Here is an 18537-nt window from a genome sequence, read left to right as displayed (position 1 = left end):
TGGGAAATGCAGTTCAACAACATCTAGAGGACCACAGGTTAGCCACTCTAGTAATAAAGGGACCTTGCACCAAACTCAATTTAGGAACTATAACGTTATACCAGGAAAAAAATATTTCTTCTCAGAATTAACTATGAAGATGGGGGAATCTGTTGCATTGTGCTGACTGTGGGATCTGAATGGTTCCTGTTCAGTTTATCAACCCTTTCCTTATAGTAAGAGGAGGGCCAGTTTAATATGGTTTTAGTTCAATTCGCATTTTTGTCATCCAGCTAACATGGGACCCAAACAGCTACCTATAAAGCACTTAGCTTTCCTCCCTCATTGTGAGGTTTTTGTGACATCCTGGGAGGAGAACCAGCCCCATAAAATCCTATGTCAAATAGCCATGCTCTTCAGGAAGCAAGCTCCATTGAAATAACCATTTTACACTCCCACAATGCATTTAGGATCAGGCTATGAGTAAGCAGGGTCAATTTTATTCAATTGCCCATGAAGTAGTACACAGAATCTCAATGAAATGTGCAGCTGTCGCAGAATGGGAAGGCATTCTGAACACCAAAAAGCTGGGTAAAATGATACAAAGGGACTTGGAGAGATTAGTTTTGCAGGCAGCAGGGGTGGGGAAGAAAACCTACAAGATAGTGTTCAGCTGGAGAGGACAAAATAACTTTCAAAAGGCAAAGCTATATCTGGGGAATATAATCTGCAGAACCAGAAGCCTGAGAACCAATATAGTTAAGAAGGATTTTGCAGCATAGGACGCACAGGTTGGACACTTGTTTATAGCCTGATATAAAACCACAGGTAGATTTGGCAGTTGTTGGCACTACATATGCAAGGCTACCACTTGGCCATTTTTAATCCATCTTAATCCCTTAATTTTTTACTTCCTGGAATTTGCTTTATTAGAAATGAGAATTCTTCAATTTACTCACATTTAAAAGAACTAACTGACCAATGCCCAGATTTGCTTTTGGTGTTACTTTGTTTCTGTGTATTTCCCAATTTACTGAACAGGTGATACATGTTGTGAACGTAAGAACATACCCTCCAACATTTCTCCAATGAAAACAGGGATGTCCTATTCAATTATTATTATTTTATTTTAATTGTACCCTGCCCATCTGACTGGGTTACCCTAGCCACTCTGGGTGGCTTCCAACATATATAAAAACATAATCATACATTAAACATTTCAAAAACTTCCCTATACAGGGCTGCCTTCAGCTGCCTCCTAAAGGTTGTATAGTTACTTCTCTCCATAACTCCATACCCTCCAACATTTCTCCAATGAAATTAGGGATTCCTAAGGAAAATTGGGAAATTCCAGAATCAAATCAGAACCCGGGATGGCTTCTGTACCGTAAATCCAGGACTGTCCCTGGAAAATAGAGACACTTGGAGGGTCTCTAAGAACAGTTCCACAGAATCGGGCCAAATGAAATGAGTCTACATGCTAAATGAAATGAGTCTACAGATCTCAGACTTCTTCCTAAATAAACATGCATAGGATTGGACTGTACTGCACATATATCAGATGACATCCAGTGAACTACCATGGATCTAAGCCCTAGTTCTTGGGGCTGCTCTGGCCCCCCAAACAGGCCCAAGACTTGAACAAATTCACCCAGCAGCAAAAAGAACAAAAATTAATGTGAACACATAGGGGTGGGTGGACATTTGAATGGAGAGGGAGAGATTTTGAATGAAATGTACATTGACTGCAAAGAATCAGCTAAGGAAGTAGAGCACTGTGTTTGTGTGTGTGTGTGTGTGTGTGTGCGTGCGCGCATTTGTGAGTGTGTGTGGGATGGAAAGTCAGTTATGCATCCTCCAAGGATTGGCCAAGGGTGAATGTGGCCCTCAAGCAAAAACAGACAAAACCATTAGCCACAGCCACATCCAGTCCTGGTGTACATTCTGATCAGTATTCTAAACTGGAGGTGGTTCTTGCATTTCAAATGGATATTATTCCCCTCTCCTGCCTACCTCACAGCATAGGGCTGAGAACTGGAGAGACAGCCAATGGCAGCCATCCATTTACTATTAGAACATAGAAGAACATACCCCAGAAGCAATCAAAAACATTGACCATGTCAACAATATAATCTAGATTTAAGAATTGACTTTTCCTTCCTGCACCTCCTTGGATAATTTTACCATTCTGTTTTCTTTTAGATGAGAAATGTCGCAGTTTCATTGAACTTTCACCACCAGCAGAGAGAGGTAGGAATAAGTCCCACCCCAGACTGGTTTGGACCAGCGCAACCTTCAGAATGGGCATGATCCCATGATCAAGAACAGCTGTATCTGGATACTTGCATTTGTTACTTTTTGGCAAAGCACTTCTGTCTCATGACATGCTTCTGTTTTATGACTTTTGATGCTGAGACTTCTGGCTTCTCCTTTTCCCGGTTTCTCCTTTCTCTAGTTTTAACAAAAGTGCCCATAAAAATAACATAGATTTATTTGGGTTTGGTGCCTAAAATAGCAATGAAAACATGGTTAAGCAACATGTTTGAACATTTGAGAAAGCCTGAGTAAATGCTCAGCAGTCTAAGATTGAGCAGTCTAAAATTATTATTATTATTATTATTATTATTATTATTATTAGGCATGGGTCAAAAGTTAGTTGAATTTAAATCCCCCTGAAATCCACAAGACAGTTAATCATGACTTACATTCCATTGAATTTAATGAGAACTAAATTCAGACAGTTTTTTTCTGGATGCAACCCACTATAAGTTGAAACCTGCCAAAAATCCCATAGTGTTTTTTAAGCTGGTGGATGTTGGTCATTCTCTGATCAGCAGGCCTCTGTTATATTTATTTGAACTTATGTTCAGTACTATTAGGATCCATATCACCATATTGCTAATACAGGCCTTCCCTTCCATGCCTAGCCAAAGGCTCAAACAAGCTTCATGTAGCTTAAAAGCATGGCAATTAGCTGATAGAAATGGTGCATTACCCTAACTCAGGCATCCCCAAACTGCGGCCCTCCAGATGTTTTGGCCTACAACTCCCATGATCCCTAGCTAACAGGACCCAGTGGTCGGGGAAGATGGGAACTGTAGTCCAAAACATCTGGAGGGCCGAAGTTTGGGGATGCTTGTCCTAACTCCTCCATGTTTAAAATCCTGAGGCCTGGTGTGCTCCCTTCTCTTCAAGCCTCTGTACTCCTAATTTTTTCTTAAAATTTGGCTTTCACGCCTCCTGACTAGTTTTTCCAGATCCTGCTCTTTCCAATTACCTGTGTTGTTGGTCTGGGTGCCGTCTAATGGCTTGTGTGGAGTTCCATTCCAGGGCTGTTATTTTTGAGCCATTGGTCTTTCATTAGAGTGTTGTGAATGTCTGGCTGCTAAATAAATAGAGCAGGCCTGTGCACAGGATCCCTGGATGTCCTACTGGGTCCCTGGGTGTAGAGCAGGCATCCCCAAACTGCGGCCCTCCAGATGTTTTGGCCTACAACTCCCATGATGATCCCTAGCTAACAGGACCAGTGGTTGGGGAAGATGGGAATTGTAGTCCAAAACATCTGGAGGGCTGAAGTTTGGGGGTGCCTGGTGTAGAGGATGGTCCTTTATTTGAAGAAGCCCTCTTATTTGAAGGACTCTCTGGTTTAAAGGTAAAGAACCACAAGAAGGGTTGTCCACCACCAGTTAACACCTGGACAGCAGACTGAGCAGGTTGCCAAATCATTTGGTCACAGTCCTCCTTCCATGGTGAGATGCATGTTATTTCTCCTCAAATTGTGGTCACTATTTCTAAATGTGCATCTGTACAAATAGAGTAGCAAACACAAATTGAATACAAATCTGTGTCTTCTTTATGGGGCAATGCATGTTGTCTGTTTTGGTGATGCATTAGGTGACCATCCTACCTGCACATCTTGCAACCTACCAACTTATAAATGCAGACTATCAGCCATGTTTACCTTACTGGTTTGGCTGCCTTCCTGCATAAGAGGAAGAGAGCAGACTTCAGCTCTGCCAGCCTCTATCCCTGACTGATTTATCTCTTCTGGTTGCCCACAATAGGCATTCTCTGGTTGTCGCTTGGATCAGAGATGATTTACATAAGCTTGCTGCTCATTAGTTTCATCCTCCTGCTGGTGGATATGTTGTACACAGGGAACCCAGTTTGTGGGCTGAAGCTCAATGCCTTTGCTGCTGTCTCCTCTGTCTTGTCAGGTGAGTGCCTCTCCCACTTTGGCATGGATGAGGAACTGGGAGGATTCATTAAGAGCAGGGCAAAAGCAGCTGGGAGTGTGAAGGGGAATGAAATGTGAGAAGCTGCTTTATTTCAAGTCAGATTATTTATCCATCTAGCTCAATATGATCCACACCACGGATAGGGAACCTGTGGTCCTCTAGATCAGGCATCCCCAAACTTCGGCCCTCCAGATGTTTTGGACTACAATTCCCATCATCCCTGACCACTGGTCCTGTTAGCTAGGGATCATGGGAGTTGTAGGCCAAAACATCTGGAGGGCCGCAGTTTGGGGGTGCCTGCTCTAGATGATGTTGGGCTAGAACTCCCAACTTCCCTGACCATTAGCCACACTGGTTGGCAGCTGATGGAAGTCTGAGTCCAACAAATATCTGGACGGCCACAGGAAGCAGTTCTTCAAAGTTTCTGATGGTGAGTATTCCCAGATGTAAAGGAGATACTCTATTTCTGATCTACAACCTTCCCCACAAATGAAAGGATGGAGAAAAAAGCAACAGAAAAAGGGAATAAGAGGGAGGGACTGAGAACAGAGGGGCATTAGAGGCTAGAATTATCTGTTAATCCCATCAGAGAAGAATTTCCTAAGAACATCAAGCAAATGTTTCTTGTACCATCTGAATTGTGGCTTTGGGTGACTGACCTTCTTTCCTTTCTCTATAGGCCTACTGGGGATGGTGGCTCACATGATGTACAGCCAGGTTTTCCAGGCAACTGTTAACATGGGGCCAGAGGACTGGAGACCGCACTCATGGGACTATGGTTGGGCCTTCTAGTATGTACAATATTAATTTACTAAAATACATTTGCCACTTTTCTTTTTAAAAACAACAACACTTTATTTATTGTATTTATATACAGCCATATACTCGCAGGTCTCAGGGCGCTTCACAGAATAAAATCAAAATATAAAACCACAAAATACATAATCAAAATAAAAGTAACAACCCAATAACATAGAAAGCTACTTTTACGGGCCCCTCCAGACTGCTGTTTTACTGCAGGTGTCTTCTGCAACATGTTCTCGACCCAATAATGCATTAGCGGTGGGTGAATTTATTCTCCTTTTGTTTCTTCTGAGATGCATCCCCAATGCTACCACATGTTGCTGTCTGGAGGGGCAATAGCATAACACAGGGGTGGCCAACTCACAAGAAACTACGATCTACTCACAGAGTTAAAAACTGGCAGTGATCTACCCCCTTCAGGTCAAAGTTGTTGAGCTTTTTTAGGGCGGAGGAAAGCCCTGCTTTGGGGGGCGCAGGGCTTTTTTTTAGGGGAGCCAAAGTTATTTAGCTTCTTTGGGGGGAGCCAGTGATCTACTACAGATGTCCAGTGATCTACCAATAGATCACGATCTACCTGTTGGACATGCCTGGCATAACACCAATGCAACAAAAAAATAAACCGGGACTTTTGCACGCAGTCAAGGAAACGGAGTTCTTTGTGGAGTTCCAGTGGAGTATTGCACACCCCTAATTTTCACCAACTCTCAGCCATTTGCCAGGTTTGTCAAAATCACATGTAAATTGTGCAGCTGACTTCACAAGTGTATTGAGTGTTGAGCAAACTGCCAATCCTGGCTATTAGCCCCAAATCGCAGAGACAAAATCTGATGCAAAAGCCCTGTGATCTTCAGCCTTCACAACAAACTGGGGGGCGAGGGACAAGTTGTCAGTACAATGTCAGTAAACAGAGAAGCATCACAAAGGTGGACAGCCCAGAACTGGGCCTTGCAAGCAAGAGATGGTTCTCCAGAGGGTATTTAAATCACCCCAGGGGTTCTTGTAAACGCTGTGAATTAATTTCTTGAACATGGGTAACTAAGGGGTAATTCACATGAATTAAAATTGTTCCTAGCTGTGAGGCAAGTACAGTATGCAGTACTATGTAAAATATATGCGCTGTCATTAAGCGAAGTGGTCCTTTGATTGCTGTATCAAAGGGCAGATCAAGTTTGAGAAGAGGGATCGTAATTCCGCAGTAGAGCACATACAGACAGCTCATCATTTGATCCCCACCAACTTCAGCTTAAGCCCAGGGATGGGGAATTTGTGGCCTTCACATGTTCTTGGATTCCAGCTTCCAGCAGCCACAGCCAGTGTGGCCAAGAATTATAGAAGGTGTAGTGCAATAGCATCTGCAGAGCTGTAGGTCATGAGCTCAATCAGGCTTCCTCAACCTTGGCTCTCCAGACAGGGCCATCTTAAGGTCATCGGGCGCCCTGGTGCAGGGATCCCTCGGGTGGGCGCCCCCCCTCTTTAAAAAAGGAAAACTCTTACCTGGCGTGCTGGGCGGCGGGAGCCTCACGGCGGTCCCCGCACCTCACAGCAGGGCCACGCTGTGCCGGAGGCCGCCTGCCTGTCCGATGCCACCGGATTGAGTGGGGGAGGGGCGCCACTGCTTCGCGCGGCCTTCCTCCCTTCTCCCAGCGGAGCAGGGTGCCTGGGCAGGTCGGGCCACGGCGGGTTCCTTCCCGCCAACATGGCGCTGCGTTTCATTGGTAGAGGTGCTGCCATGTGGCGTCACCTCTACCAATGAAACGCAGCGCCGGGGTGAGGGATGACCCTGGCGCTGCAGAGCGGAACAGGGTCCTAGTGCCCCTGTTCCGCTCGCTTCCCTCCCTGCTCTCGCGGCGCGGCTGGTGGAGGGAAAAGGGAGACCGCCGCGAAGCTCCCCCACTTGCTGGGGCGCCCCTCAGCGCCCCCTGATCGGCCAGGCGCCGTGGTGCATTGCGCCACTAGAGTCAATGGGCGAGCCGGGCCTGCCTCCAGATGTTTTGAGACTACAATTCCCATCATCCCTGACCACTGGTCCTGCTAGCTAGGGATCATGGGAGTTGTAGGCCAAAAACATCTGGAGGGCCGAGGTTCATGGTAATTTGTGATGATACTGCTGGAGAGGTCACACATACTTACACCTGCAAGCCTGTTGGGGTGGTCACACTGCTTCGCTCCCAAGCAGTGCACATCCTGTAACTTCATCCATCCACCACTGTTAACTATCAGAAGAAAAGGCACACATAAGACCCTTTTTCTCTCCCCCCTCCCGTCTCTCTCTTTCAGTATGGCCTGGGCCTCCTTTACTTGCTGCATGGCCTCTGCCGTCACCACCTTGAACACATACACCAAAACCGTGCTGGAGTTCAAGCGCAACCACCAGAAAGGCTGCGACGGGAGCCTCATGGTAGACCAGTCCCAGCACCACCAGTGCTTCTTCCCACCTCAGTACCAACAGCGAGAGCCACTGGGCGGCTTCTACCCGCACCGAGACAAGCCGCTCCACTCCGTCTCCGAAGGAGTCGCCTTCTACTCGGAGCTGCAGCAGAAGGTGCTGCAGAGGGAGCCCGACCTAGAGATGAACGAGGTCCTGGGGAAATCTGGCGGGGAGGATCCCTGTTAGGATGGGGGGAGAGAGGGCTTGGTGGGACAGTCAAAAAAGAGAGAGCGCTCTAAATCAAGCTTTAGCCTCCTCCCCTCGAGGTTCTTGCTTCTTTTCATTTGCTCTGCTGGGGAATAATTCAATGTGGGTGGGAGTTAGGCAGTCACTGACATGGATGCATCTGACCATAGGAACCTGCCGCTTTCCATCTTGCTCAGCGCTGTCTGCACACACTGGCTGGCAGCAGCTCTCCAGGGTTTTAAATAAGGATATTTCCCAAAGGTACCTGGGGGTGCCAGGGACTGAGACTGGGCCCGCCTGTCTGTGCTCTGCCACTATGAGCCAGATATGAAATGGGATGTTATCCAGGCCTTTACATTGGGACTGGGTTTTAAAATGCACAAATAGCCATGGAGGGGAATCAAATGGGGACAACGATGTAGGGGAAGGGGGCTTGAAGCCTTTGCTGTGGTCACAGTCTCACTCCAAATCAGGGGGGCTTAATGCTTGCTATTTGCAACGGGGAGGAAAGCTCTTGTTCCCAATAGAAGCCTTCCTCCCACTGCAAATAGCAGGCATGTGAATTTAGAGTGTGACGATGGCAGCAGCAAAAGCCACCCCACCAGGCTACGATTACCATCTGGACCTCCCTTGTCCCCCCGTCCCCCCCCGGGCCGAGCATCCTCACCATTTAAAAAATAGCTCGTGTGCCTGCTGTATTCTAACAACAGGAGTACTATCACATCCAGCTTGGTCCTGAGGAGCTGCAGGGCACTGAAGCTCAACACTGCTGCACAGCAGGAAGTGTTTGAACCACAGAAGAGAGTGACAGCATCTAACCCTGATGCAAAGGAAACTGCAATGTGCACAGGACTTGGCATGCTAATTAAACAGCACAATCGAATTTCCTTGCTTATTTGCGATTGTAAATCACTTTTCTAGAGGGAAATATTGCAGGGTGGTAAACCTTGATGCCAAATGCAGGTGTATGAAGAAGGCATTGACATTCCTGCCTTAGATTCAGCGAGGTCCACTCTGACTAGTTTGATCTGTTGAAACACGGCAGCGCTGGCCAGCATTTGGATCATAATAAATCAAATTCCTGTTTAAAAAAGCCCTGGAACTTCTGAATGAGCAGGTCCTCCGCAATGAATCTTTGCTTGTTTACAATTTCTAACCATCATAACTTTTGTGAGATTTGCATCCAGGTAGGAGGGAGTGGGGGGGGGGATGCAAAGAAAGTTTAATAATCCTCTTGGCTGGTTTCAACCCAAAACATCTGGATAAACCCCATTTTTAAAATCAAGAGAGTTTCCAAATGTATTTTTAAAAATATTTCTTAACCACCCTTCACCAGAAGATTCCAAGGCCATGGAAAAAAAGCTTGAAAAAACTATTGACACAACCTCTAAATGCAATGAATAAAGTGGCATAGATGTAAAACACCAGCGTCAGATAACAAAATAAAAAGCAGGTTAAAAAGGCAAAACTTTAAAAGAGCAAGACATTCCGGAGGGACAAGAATGGGAAGATGTTCCCACACCTGTGTGCCTCCATTCATATTTAGTCACCCAATCTCCCTCTAGAGATGGTTCCCTCTCCATCACCATCTCGATGCCTGACTTGTGTGAAAGGGTACCATGAGAACCGGGTCTAGTCCTTGAAAGAGTCACAAAGACTAGTCAATAAGCAGCATGCACCATTCTGCTCAAAGAAAGGGGAGTGTTTCATGACAGACACATGGGTTCATGCACCATGCAAATCTAGTTTCTTCCCAAGGGGTGGGATGGAGGGAAAGTGTGCCCTGCGCCCAGTCCTGGGCAGAAGTCTGTGTAGGTGTCACAGTGCAGTGTGCATGCTCACTATGGTGGATTCACCAGGGAAATTCTGTACATCTATTCATAGCAGGACTCTTGCCAGAAGGTATCAAATTCACTCTCTTCCCAGAGTCCCCTTCAATTCGCTCAAAGAAGCTAAGAAAAGCAAGTCACACACCAGAAATGTGCTGTACATGATCTTTATTTATCCCATCATGGTTCACAGTTCAAATAATATGCAGACAAGATCGTTATTTAAAGTGCACACAAGACGTGGAGGGGGGGGGGAAATTCACATTATGGAGGGCCCAGTGTCACCAAGCAATACAAACCAAGTGGATGCATTAAAGGACGCAATCGAGGGCATGTACCATTTCAAGTAGTGATGTTGCAACATTTGCCAGCTAGGGTTGAGGAGCAGGGGAGTTCCGCCTACTGAGGAAACTCTAGAACCAATTTGTATGCCTTGAGCGAATACCTTTATTTCTAAGCAAGGGCCACGCCTAGGAGACAGCAGGGGGAAGACAAGTGCTATATGTTGTGGTAGTATTTCGAAAAGGATAGACTCGGACTCCTACTTATACAAACTCTTCAAAAGCTCAGGGGTTAAAAGGGGAAAGGTGGGATGAGGCCCTGCCTCAGGGATTGGTATCATGATGAAAGCTAATGAAGAGACATTTACAAGGGATGCAATATGGCTGTGTACAGGTTGTAATTTGTGTGGAGCCAACAAGAGTGGCTTCTCCCTCACTGTTACCACAGCACTAGTCCTGATCCAGCACCAGTGGTTTAATCACTGGGAAAATATAGTGGAAGGAAGGGAAAATTTACAACAAGGATGTGAAAGCTTGCTTGGTCTGACTTGCTACCTCCTATTTGCAGCTGCATCTCCCAGTGCAAAAGCAGTCAGCAGAGCAATAGTCGAGTACATCAGATTGCAGACTGCTCCTGGTCTAATTAATTTCACGGCTAAAGAAAATAACTGAATTATGGGACATGGCTGAAAGAGTGAAGGAGTCTTGTGCCATGTAAAACAAACCATTTTTGCCAACAGGCAAAAAGAGAGGAAATCCCAACAGGCTTTTTTATTCCCAGCTAGAAAAGAGGAATATCTTAGACAGCTTTAACACAGCGAAGGGGGTGTTAATGAAGAAGCTGTTTCAAAGCTTTTGTGCATTGCTTCAGGAACATAGTTGGTTTTCCCACACACAACAATGAATCACAGAGCTGCCTATGACAACACAGCCCGAGGTTCTCCTGCAATCAGAATACTGGGCAGACTAAACCTATTCAGGAGAAAGTTTAGTTTTGGACACAATCCAGTTGACAAAGTAAATATAGGGTGGAGAATGTATATTACACACATCCCTCTGCCAGGTAAGAGATGCTCCCATAGGATGCTCTATGTATACTCTAGCCAACAATCGCTTCTAAACATAAACATCATAACTGGGTATTCCTAGTGACTTGGTCACAACACCTGCTGGCCTGTTTTTGCCAGAGGCAGAGCTCAATGCTAATCATACATCTTTGTGCAGATGTTGGAAGCCTTCTTGAAAAGAGACAACACTTAGTAGGGCTGCAGTAAGTATGGGGCATTGCAAGCCCATGGAATGTTTTAGGCATTGCTTGTTTGCCACTACAGACAATCTACACGAGCACTGCAATGGAAGCTTTGTTATCCTTTGGTACCCTCAAACAGGTGATCCTAGCACGGTTCAGAAAAAGGGAGATTTGAGAATGGGACACAGACTTTTAGTTAAACAGCACCAAACCCAGCCTGGCTCTGACCAAAGGTAGGAGTGTATGCAATCGTTCAGCACTAAAAGGCACAATGCCTCTCAGGTTCGGGAGATGTGAGGTGGAGAGTGGAAGAACTGAACGGGACACAACAATGACCATAACCCAACACCCTCCAACATCTTGTTGGACTACAGCTCCCAACATCCCTGACCACTCTGGCTGGAGCTGATGGGAGCTGAACTCCCATGGGTCATCTTTGCCCATTCCTAAAACAAAAGAGAAGGAAGAACTGAAAGAACTCAAACTCAAAGGATGAAAGTTATGAGCCAAGGCCACACCAGCAGAATGCAGAGTACATTGCTATGCATTTAAGATAAAGTAGGAGCTTCCTGAAACACTTCATAAATTAAAAATACAATATATAAATATATATATACACACACATATATATACACAAACACACACTCTAGTGTCTCTGCATAAATTTGTATGTTCAATCTACCCGGAAGGAAAGATGTAGGCAGGGAGCAGCAATGAACAGGTCAAGCAGCATTCCATCAAGTCAGGATGCTAGAGGGTCACCGCCAGTCCAGCCTCCCAGCGCTAGGTGGCCATTCACAAGGGTGAGTAGCAGCTAGTCTTTCAGGCTTCTTCCTTAACTCACTGAATGCATCACGAAGTCTGGCCAACCACCTTGGCCTGCTGATATCGAGGCCCACAGTTTTGTCACGATGCTCAGAAAGCCCGAGGAGGCAAATGGCTAGAACTGGGGAGAGAGATGGAAAAAATGGGTGTCAGTCAAGCACACCAAGGCTGGCTGCAGGTTTCTGCAGGGCCTTAGGCCAGAAGGGCAGGTGCTCTTGATTTAAGTGAGGCACTGCCAAATCAATGAGAGCAGCGACCGTGTGTCAGGGGGAGGAATTTGCACCAATCTGAGTCAGGTTGGAGGGAGCCCACAAAGGCTTACTGACTCAGAATTTGCATGGGGGGGCCCAATGCAAGGGGAGAGTGTGCCCAGAGTCTCCCTACATCGGGGCTTGGCATCAGTCACTAGCATTAGCCTCCTATGTAGCCTTGAATCTACCTGTGATTTGTGCAATCAGGGGAAAAAGATTCAGTTGTGGGAATCATTTCATTTCTGAAAGAAGAAGCAGGCCCATCAGACATCGCTAATCGCTTTCTTTGCAAAACGGCATCCCCCTTTCGATTCTCCTCCCTCTCATGTGCACATCTTTACCAAAGACCTCTTCAAATCATCTCACCTTGTGAGCAAAATCAGTAAATTTGATCCTGGAGAGAAACCGTCTCAATTCCCCGCGGTTGATTTTGGGGTCACTCTCCTTCAGGGGTACCTCTCGGCTCTGCGTCATCAGGGCCCACCTCAGGCGGAGTTTACTGACCGACAGAAACCCTGGCTGGTGCTCAGAGGTGGGGCTTGTGGTCACGGTGATATAAAATGCGTCTTTTTGAAGATCATTGATTCCAACTGGCAGATGCAAAGGGAAAAGGAAACACTGTTCACAAATTAAGCAATTAACTGCATTCAGATCAGATGATCAGGCTAACTTCCACTGGCTATTTCTAACTGTGCAGGGGCTTGGCTTCTACTTATAGGGGAAAAAATTCAATCACAGTGCTCTGCGGTGTGGAGCTCTGCAATGAATACAAATGTCTCTGCAGAACCTGATAGGAAGGTTGCAGCCGCAACCAGCATTTCTGGCTCTAGCGAACACAGTTACAAGTGGCAAGTTACAAGTGCAATATAAAAATTAGGCAACTCACAAGACTAAAAGAAAAAGAAAACCTGCTGCAGGTCAGTGGCAGGTGGACCAGGGGCAAAAGTGGAGCAATGGATAGGACTTTTATCTTTATACAACAGGCTGTTTTCTGCCACACAAAAACCAGAGGTTTACACAAACGTGCCCCACCATTCTCCACCCATGCAAGCAAGAGGACCTATTCCATCCAGGCAAAAGCACTCTGAGAGAGTGGCACAGGGCTGGTGAGGGGTGTGGCCAAGAGAGAGAAGGTGTGGCTTGGGAAAGGGGCGAGTCTCTAGGGAGAGTTGCAAGGGTCAGACCAAGAGGTCTGCATTCAGCCCTAGTGCCTGAGGTTCCTCACCCTGCTTTAGATGACTGGGGGAAATTATGCAACCCACTTTTCTCAGAGTGGCTGGAGCCGCCCAGAGTGGCTGGGGAAACCCAGCCAGATGAGCGGGGTAGAAATAAAAATTATTATTATTATTATTATTATTATTATTATTATTATTATTAGGCTACCAGCCAAGTTGTAGGCATACACAGAACAATTTTTAACTTAAGCCCCATGAGTAAGCTAGAAAGGAAGAGAGCGGGACCACCATTACCCACCAGAAATTGGGAAGGCATTAAGTACCGTGTTTCTCATATTATAAAACATGTCTTATATTAATTTTTTCCTCAAAAAAACACAACATGGCTTATTTTCAAGGGATGTCTTATTTTTTAATAAAGTGCACGCGGGCGCTGTTTGCCGGGCTTGTCAAGCCCAGCAAACAGCGCCCGCTGATCTTCGGTGACAGGCGGGGGTGGGGGGAGAGCGGAGAACGATCTCCGCTTTCCCCCCCACCCCGCCCGTCACACAGCACAGGGCCGAAGATCGGCGGGCGCTGTTTGCCGGGCTTGTCAAGCCCAGCAAGGAGCGCCCGCCGATCTTTGGTGACAGGCGGGGGTGGGGGAGAGCGGAGAACGATCTCCGCTTCCCCCCCCACCCCCGCCTGTCACACAGGACAGGTCCGAAGATCGGCGGGCGCTGTTTGCCGGGCTTGTCAAGCCCGGCAAACAGCGCCCGCCGATCTTCGGTGACAGGCGGGGGTGGGGGGAGAGCGGAGCACGATCTCCGCTTCCCCCCCACCCCCGCCCGTCACACAGCACAGGGCCGAAGATCGGCGGGCGCTGTTTGCCGGGCTTGTCAAGCCCAGCAAGGAGCGCCCGCCGATCTTCGGTGACAGGCGGGGGTGGGGGGAGAGCGGAGCACGATCTCCGCTTCCCCCCCACCCCCGCCTGTCACACAGCACAGGTCCGAAGATCGGCGGGCGCTGTTTGCCGGGCTTGTCAAGCCCAGCAAGGAGCGCCCGCCGATCTTCGGTGACAGGCGGGGGTGGGGGGAGAGCGGAGAACGATCTCCTCTTTCCCCCCCACCCCGCCCGTCACACAGCACAGGGCCGAAGATCGGCGGGCGCTATTTGCCGGGCTTGTCAAGCCCAGCAAGGAGCGCCCGCCGATCTTCGGTGACAGGCGGGGGTGGGGGGAGAGCGGAGAACGATCTCCGCTTCCCCCCCACCCCCGCCTGTCACACAGCACAGGTCCGAAGATCGGCGGGCACTGTTTCCCGGGCTTGTCAAGCCCAGCAAGGAGCGCCCGCCGATCTTCGGCTCTGTCCCCCGATGCGCTACGGCTCGGGGAAGCAGGCAGGGAGACGGCAACAGCCCGCAGCTTCTCCGGCTGTTGCCGTCTCCCTGCCTGCTTGCCCGAGACGAAGCGCCTGGGGGAAGGAGCCGAATTGGGGCGCGGCGGGGCTTTTCGCGGTTTGCCTTCCCCAAACCAAGGGGAAGGCAAACAGCGAAAAGTCCCCGCCGCGCCGCAATTCAGGGCTCGCAGCTGCGGTGATAGCGGAGCCGGCGAGGGCCCGATCTTGCGCTACCTCGCCGGCCTCCCGCCACTCGCACTACCTCCCGCGGCCCAGCCGGGTCCCGGGGGTTAGCGCGCACGCGCTGAAGCTCCAGCCGGGTCCCAGGGCTTTGCCGCGGCTCCCAGGGGTTAGCGCACGCGCTCTGAGGCTCTTGCCGGGTCCCAGGGCTTCGCACAGGGGACACCGAGGCTCCTGCTGGGTCCCGCGGCTTCGCCTCTCGCTCGGTCGGGGCTTTGCGATAGTGCTTATTTTCGGGTTATGTCTTATTTTTCACCAACCCTTTGAAATCCTGTCATGGCTTATTTTTTGGGGATGCCTTAAAATATGAGAAACACGGTATCTACTTCAGGTTTCCTCAACCTTCGGCCCTCCAGATGTTTAGAACTACAATTCCCATCATCCCTGACCCCTGGTCCTGTTAGCTAGGGATCATGGGCGTCGTAGGCCAAAAAATCTGGAGGGCCGCAGAATGGGGATGCCTGGTCTACTTGGACCTCCCTCCCTCCCTCTCTCTCTCTCTCTGTGTGTTTGTGTGTGTGTGTTTTTTTTCCCTACACTTGTGCATACTTACTGGACGAAGCAGTCACTGTGCCTGTTGTGTTGCTCAGGTCCAAGAGGACTGTAGGGAAACTGGGATGAAGGAGATAAAGATGGTGAACTCTTGGGCTGGGCTCCTACAACAACAATGACAAAGTCATGAATCATCCAATTCCTCTGCAAATTTCTGGGATTTGTTTGCTATCTATCGCGGGGGCCTCTCAACCACTGCATTTGTCATCATTGCAATTATTCTCCTCTTAACTTTCAGTTAAAATCAGCCCACGGCATGTTCACTTCCACTTAGGAAGTTGTACGAAACCATGTTCATCTTCTCCCTTAGCCTTACAATGCCTGTGAGAAGTATAAGGTTACTGTTTTTAAATGCTACAAATTCCAGGTTTCTTTAGGGGAAACAATCAGAATTAGCTGTTTGTGATTTGGATACGCTCTTAAAAGTTAGAGAGCTGAAGCTGGGAGGCAGTAATTTGTCTGAGACCATGTCTGGTGTAGGCTTATACCTACCTATGTTTTCAGGAGTGCCAGTTTACCTGCTGGTTAGCACTGGTTCATGGAGGTTAACACTGATTGCAATATTGATCTCACCCAGTAGAACTCAGCGGATTTTCAAGGTGGGAACTAAATGGAAACTGGTGCCAGGAAAGGTTTCTGCTTTATCTCATAGAGTTATCGCACACATCTCTTGTTTAGTCTTGTCTTGCACGCTGATTGCAGCTATCTGGTGCTACCACTGGGAGGTAAAACTCAGCCAGTGTTAAGAAGAGGCAGAAATCCAATCGGAGAGCCACATGGATGCTGCTGGATGAGTAGCAAGCACAAATGCAGATTTTGCAGAAAGCATGGACCAAGCGTTTGTGCAGCTACGGAGGTAGCAAATTCTAGACACAATGTAGCTTTTTCTGGCTAATGGCAACAAGGAGGATTCACCTAAGCCTTTGTAAACACTCCCAGAAGCACTGTTTCATTTGCTTCGTGATGTGTCCTTCTCTTGCACAAGCACACTGTACCAAAGCTTTCTCAAGTAAGACTGTGTGGGACCTGACAAACAGGTCCTATTTAACAATGTTCTAATTTTGTGGATCTTACAGAGGTAGCAGGAATTTGAAAAATCAACCATGCATGTAAGTTCAAGAGCAGCCCTCTCCCAGATGACAGATCTGAGCACCAGGATAATTGAAGCGGATCAAAAAAAAAAAAAAAAACACGCACCGCACAAGGCTGAACTTGTGTCAAGCGCCACCCAAAAACCTATTTTCAGACCAGGGCTGAGCCCTGGAAATATGTGAAGTCAAAAAGGAAAAGGAAAATGCCAATGAGCACCTGCAAGAATGCCTTTCCTCATTGGCTGTGTAACCATAGCCTATCCACAAACATGCCTGGCTTCCAGGGGCAATGGACTAAAACCACATCCCCCCTTTGCTTGTCGGAAATGAAACCCCTGCACAATGCCTCCTCTAACCTGGGGAGCTGGACTCTCACTTACCAAGCTTTTTAAGAGAGACTGCTTCTCATTAGCCCAGAAGAGAAAGGCAGACTTTTTGTCCAAAGTCATCACCGAGAGTGCGTCTGTTTTCTTCATGTGACATGGTAGCTCAGAGCTCCAGATCTTTTCTCCTGATTTACCATCCACCACTAGCAACTGAAAAGGAAGAACCCAAGAGTCCAACAGATGGAAACAGACAGGGAAAGGAGAAAAGAAAAATAAGATATGGAATCACAAGGATTAAAAATTGAGCCTCCATATTCAGAGGCACTATTAGCAGATTAGCTGTTGCTGGAGGCCCAAATTGCAGAGGTTTCCACCCCTCTCACATTGTGCTTATGAGGAGCATCCGGCAGGGATTTTAATATATAGTCTTCCTGCGTTCAAAAAAGGTGGTCCCTCTAACCTGCAATCCAAAATGGTCCACTTAAATAAATGAACTCAGGCTCAGAATGGATGTAATTTTAAATGTATATTCGTGTTGAATGTGCACAATTTGTTTTTGTTTAATGCAAATAGCAACCAGTGGTGTGGACTTGTGGGGGCAGGGGCTGTGGTTCAGGTGAAAATCCCTTCTCCGAGGTTGCTATTTGCATTGGGAGAAGATCCCCGGTTAGTACTAGTGGGGAATTTCTTTCCAGCACCAGCAAGCAGCTTCAAGTGGAGTGATTTTCAATCCCTGACCTTCAGGGGCTGCTATTTGCACTTAGAAAAATGTACCCATTAAATGCATTAAAGATGCATAGTCTAGTTTGGCCCTCACCTTCCATAATGCACATAATAGTCAATTCCCTCTGCCCATTAATTGTAAACTACTTGCAGCTATTACCTCATGATACTGTTACTAACAGCAAAACTGTGATGTGTCGTTCTTAGGTTGCCATCCTATATGAATGTACCAGGCGGTAAGCCCCACTAGACAGAGTGTGCACAGAACTCTGCTGTTCTCTAGCATGCTAGTGAACGTACTTGTTTCGTGATATTGTTTACCATCTGAGCCTGAAGCAGGAAGTCCAAGGTTTGATCATCACTGAAGTAGCCTGGGGAAGGCTGGCTGCAAAACAAATAATAATGGAGAGAGCAACCGTCAAAATGTGGGAGAGCCAAATAAAGCATCCAAAATGAGCCCGTCCACACCCTCAGAGGCAACACTTCCTTTCACCGGAACTCATCTGCATTCCTGCACACCCAGGCTTTGCCAAAAGAGATCAGGTTGCTCATCCATCAAGTGTTCTGTTCTGGCATGGGCAAAAGACCATTTGTTGATGCAGCAGAGGAAAAAGAGAAGGAAAAAGGCAGACAATGGAGCGCAGGCCTCCAAAACCAATTACTCACCAGCCATCCACAATGAGAGAAAACTCTGAGCTGATGTAATTGGTCCATCACCCTGAAAGCATGCAGTTTTATTACCCTCATTCTTTGCATGCATACATTTCATTAACCTGACATCCTCCAGACCTTTAAAAATGTGCCAATAGGTCTGTGAAAACCAATATGAATTTCTCCTGATCATGTGCGCTCTGCAGAAGCTTACCACTGATTGTAATATTAATTGTATTTTTATTTTACCATTCCTCGCCATCTTATCCTCACAACAATGCTATGAGGTAGCTTAGGCTGTGAGTACGTCACCCAATGAGTTTCATGGTTGAG

The 18537-nt window shown here is 47.4% G+C and overlaps 2 protein-coding genes across 6 annotated transcripts in view; one reads left to right on the top strand and one right to left on the bottom strand.

The window, feature by feature from the left end:
- GSG1 (germ cell associated 1) overlaps positions 1–8722 on the top strand; it is a 51112-nt gene extending 42390 nt beyond the window's left edge. For 3 of the 4 annotated variants that reach the window (XM_088652019.1, XM_088652021.1, XM_088652020.1), the window contains 4 exons: positions 2182–2229; positions 4044–4196; positions 4897–5008; positions 7299–8722. In XM_088652019.1, coding sequence (XP_088508145.1) covers positions 2182–2229; positions 4044–4196; positions 4897–5008; positions 7299–7635 — 650 coding nt within the window. In that variant the 3' untranslated portion in view covers positions 7636–8722. The remainder of the gene's footprint in view (positions 1–2181; positions 2230–4043; positions 4197–4896; positions 5009–7298) is intronic. The other variant, XM_060279740.2, reaches the window with a different exon arrangement.
- Positions 8723–9615: 893 nt separating this feature from the next.
- FAM234B (family with sequence similarity 234 member B) overlaps positions 9616–18537 on the bottom strand; it is a 39318-nt gene continuing 30396 nt past the window's right edge. The window contains exons 9-13 of one of the 2 annotated variants that reach the window (XM_035128012.3): positions 17854–17938; positions 16885–17040; positions 15415–15517; positions 12437–12660; positions 9616–11940 (exon numbers count right to left, since the gene is read on the bottom strand). In XM_035128012.3, the coding sequence (XP_034983903.1) occupies positions 11935–11940; positions 12437–12660; positions 15415–15517; positions 16885–17040; positions 17854–17938 (574 nt within the window). In that variant the 3' untranslated portion in view covers positions 9616–11934. Of the gene's footprint in view, positions 11941–12263; positions 12313–12436; positions 12661–15414; positions 15518–16884; positions 17041–17853; positions 17939–18537 lie in introns of those variants that run through there. The other variant, XM_088652018.1, reaches the window with a different exon arrangement.

The sequence above is a fragment of the Zootoca vivipara genome, chromosome 9 (assembly GCF_965207765.1).
Source record: "Zootoca vivipara chromosome 9, rZooViv2.hap1.1, whole genome shotgun sequence".
NCBI classification, from domain to species: Eukaryota; Metazoa; Chordata; class Lepidosauria; order Squamata; family Lacertidae; genus Zootoca; species Zootoca vivipara.
Note: the sequence above shows the minus strand (reverse complement) of the source record. Positions and strands in the feature narration are given on the sequence as shown.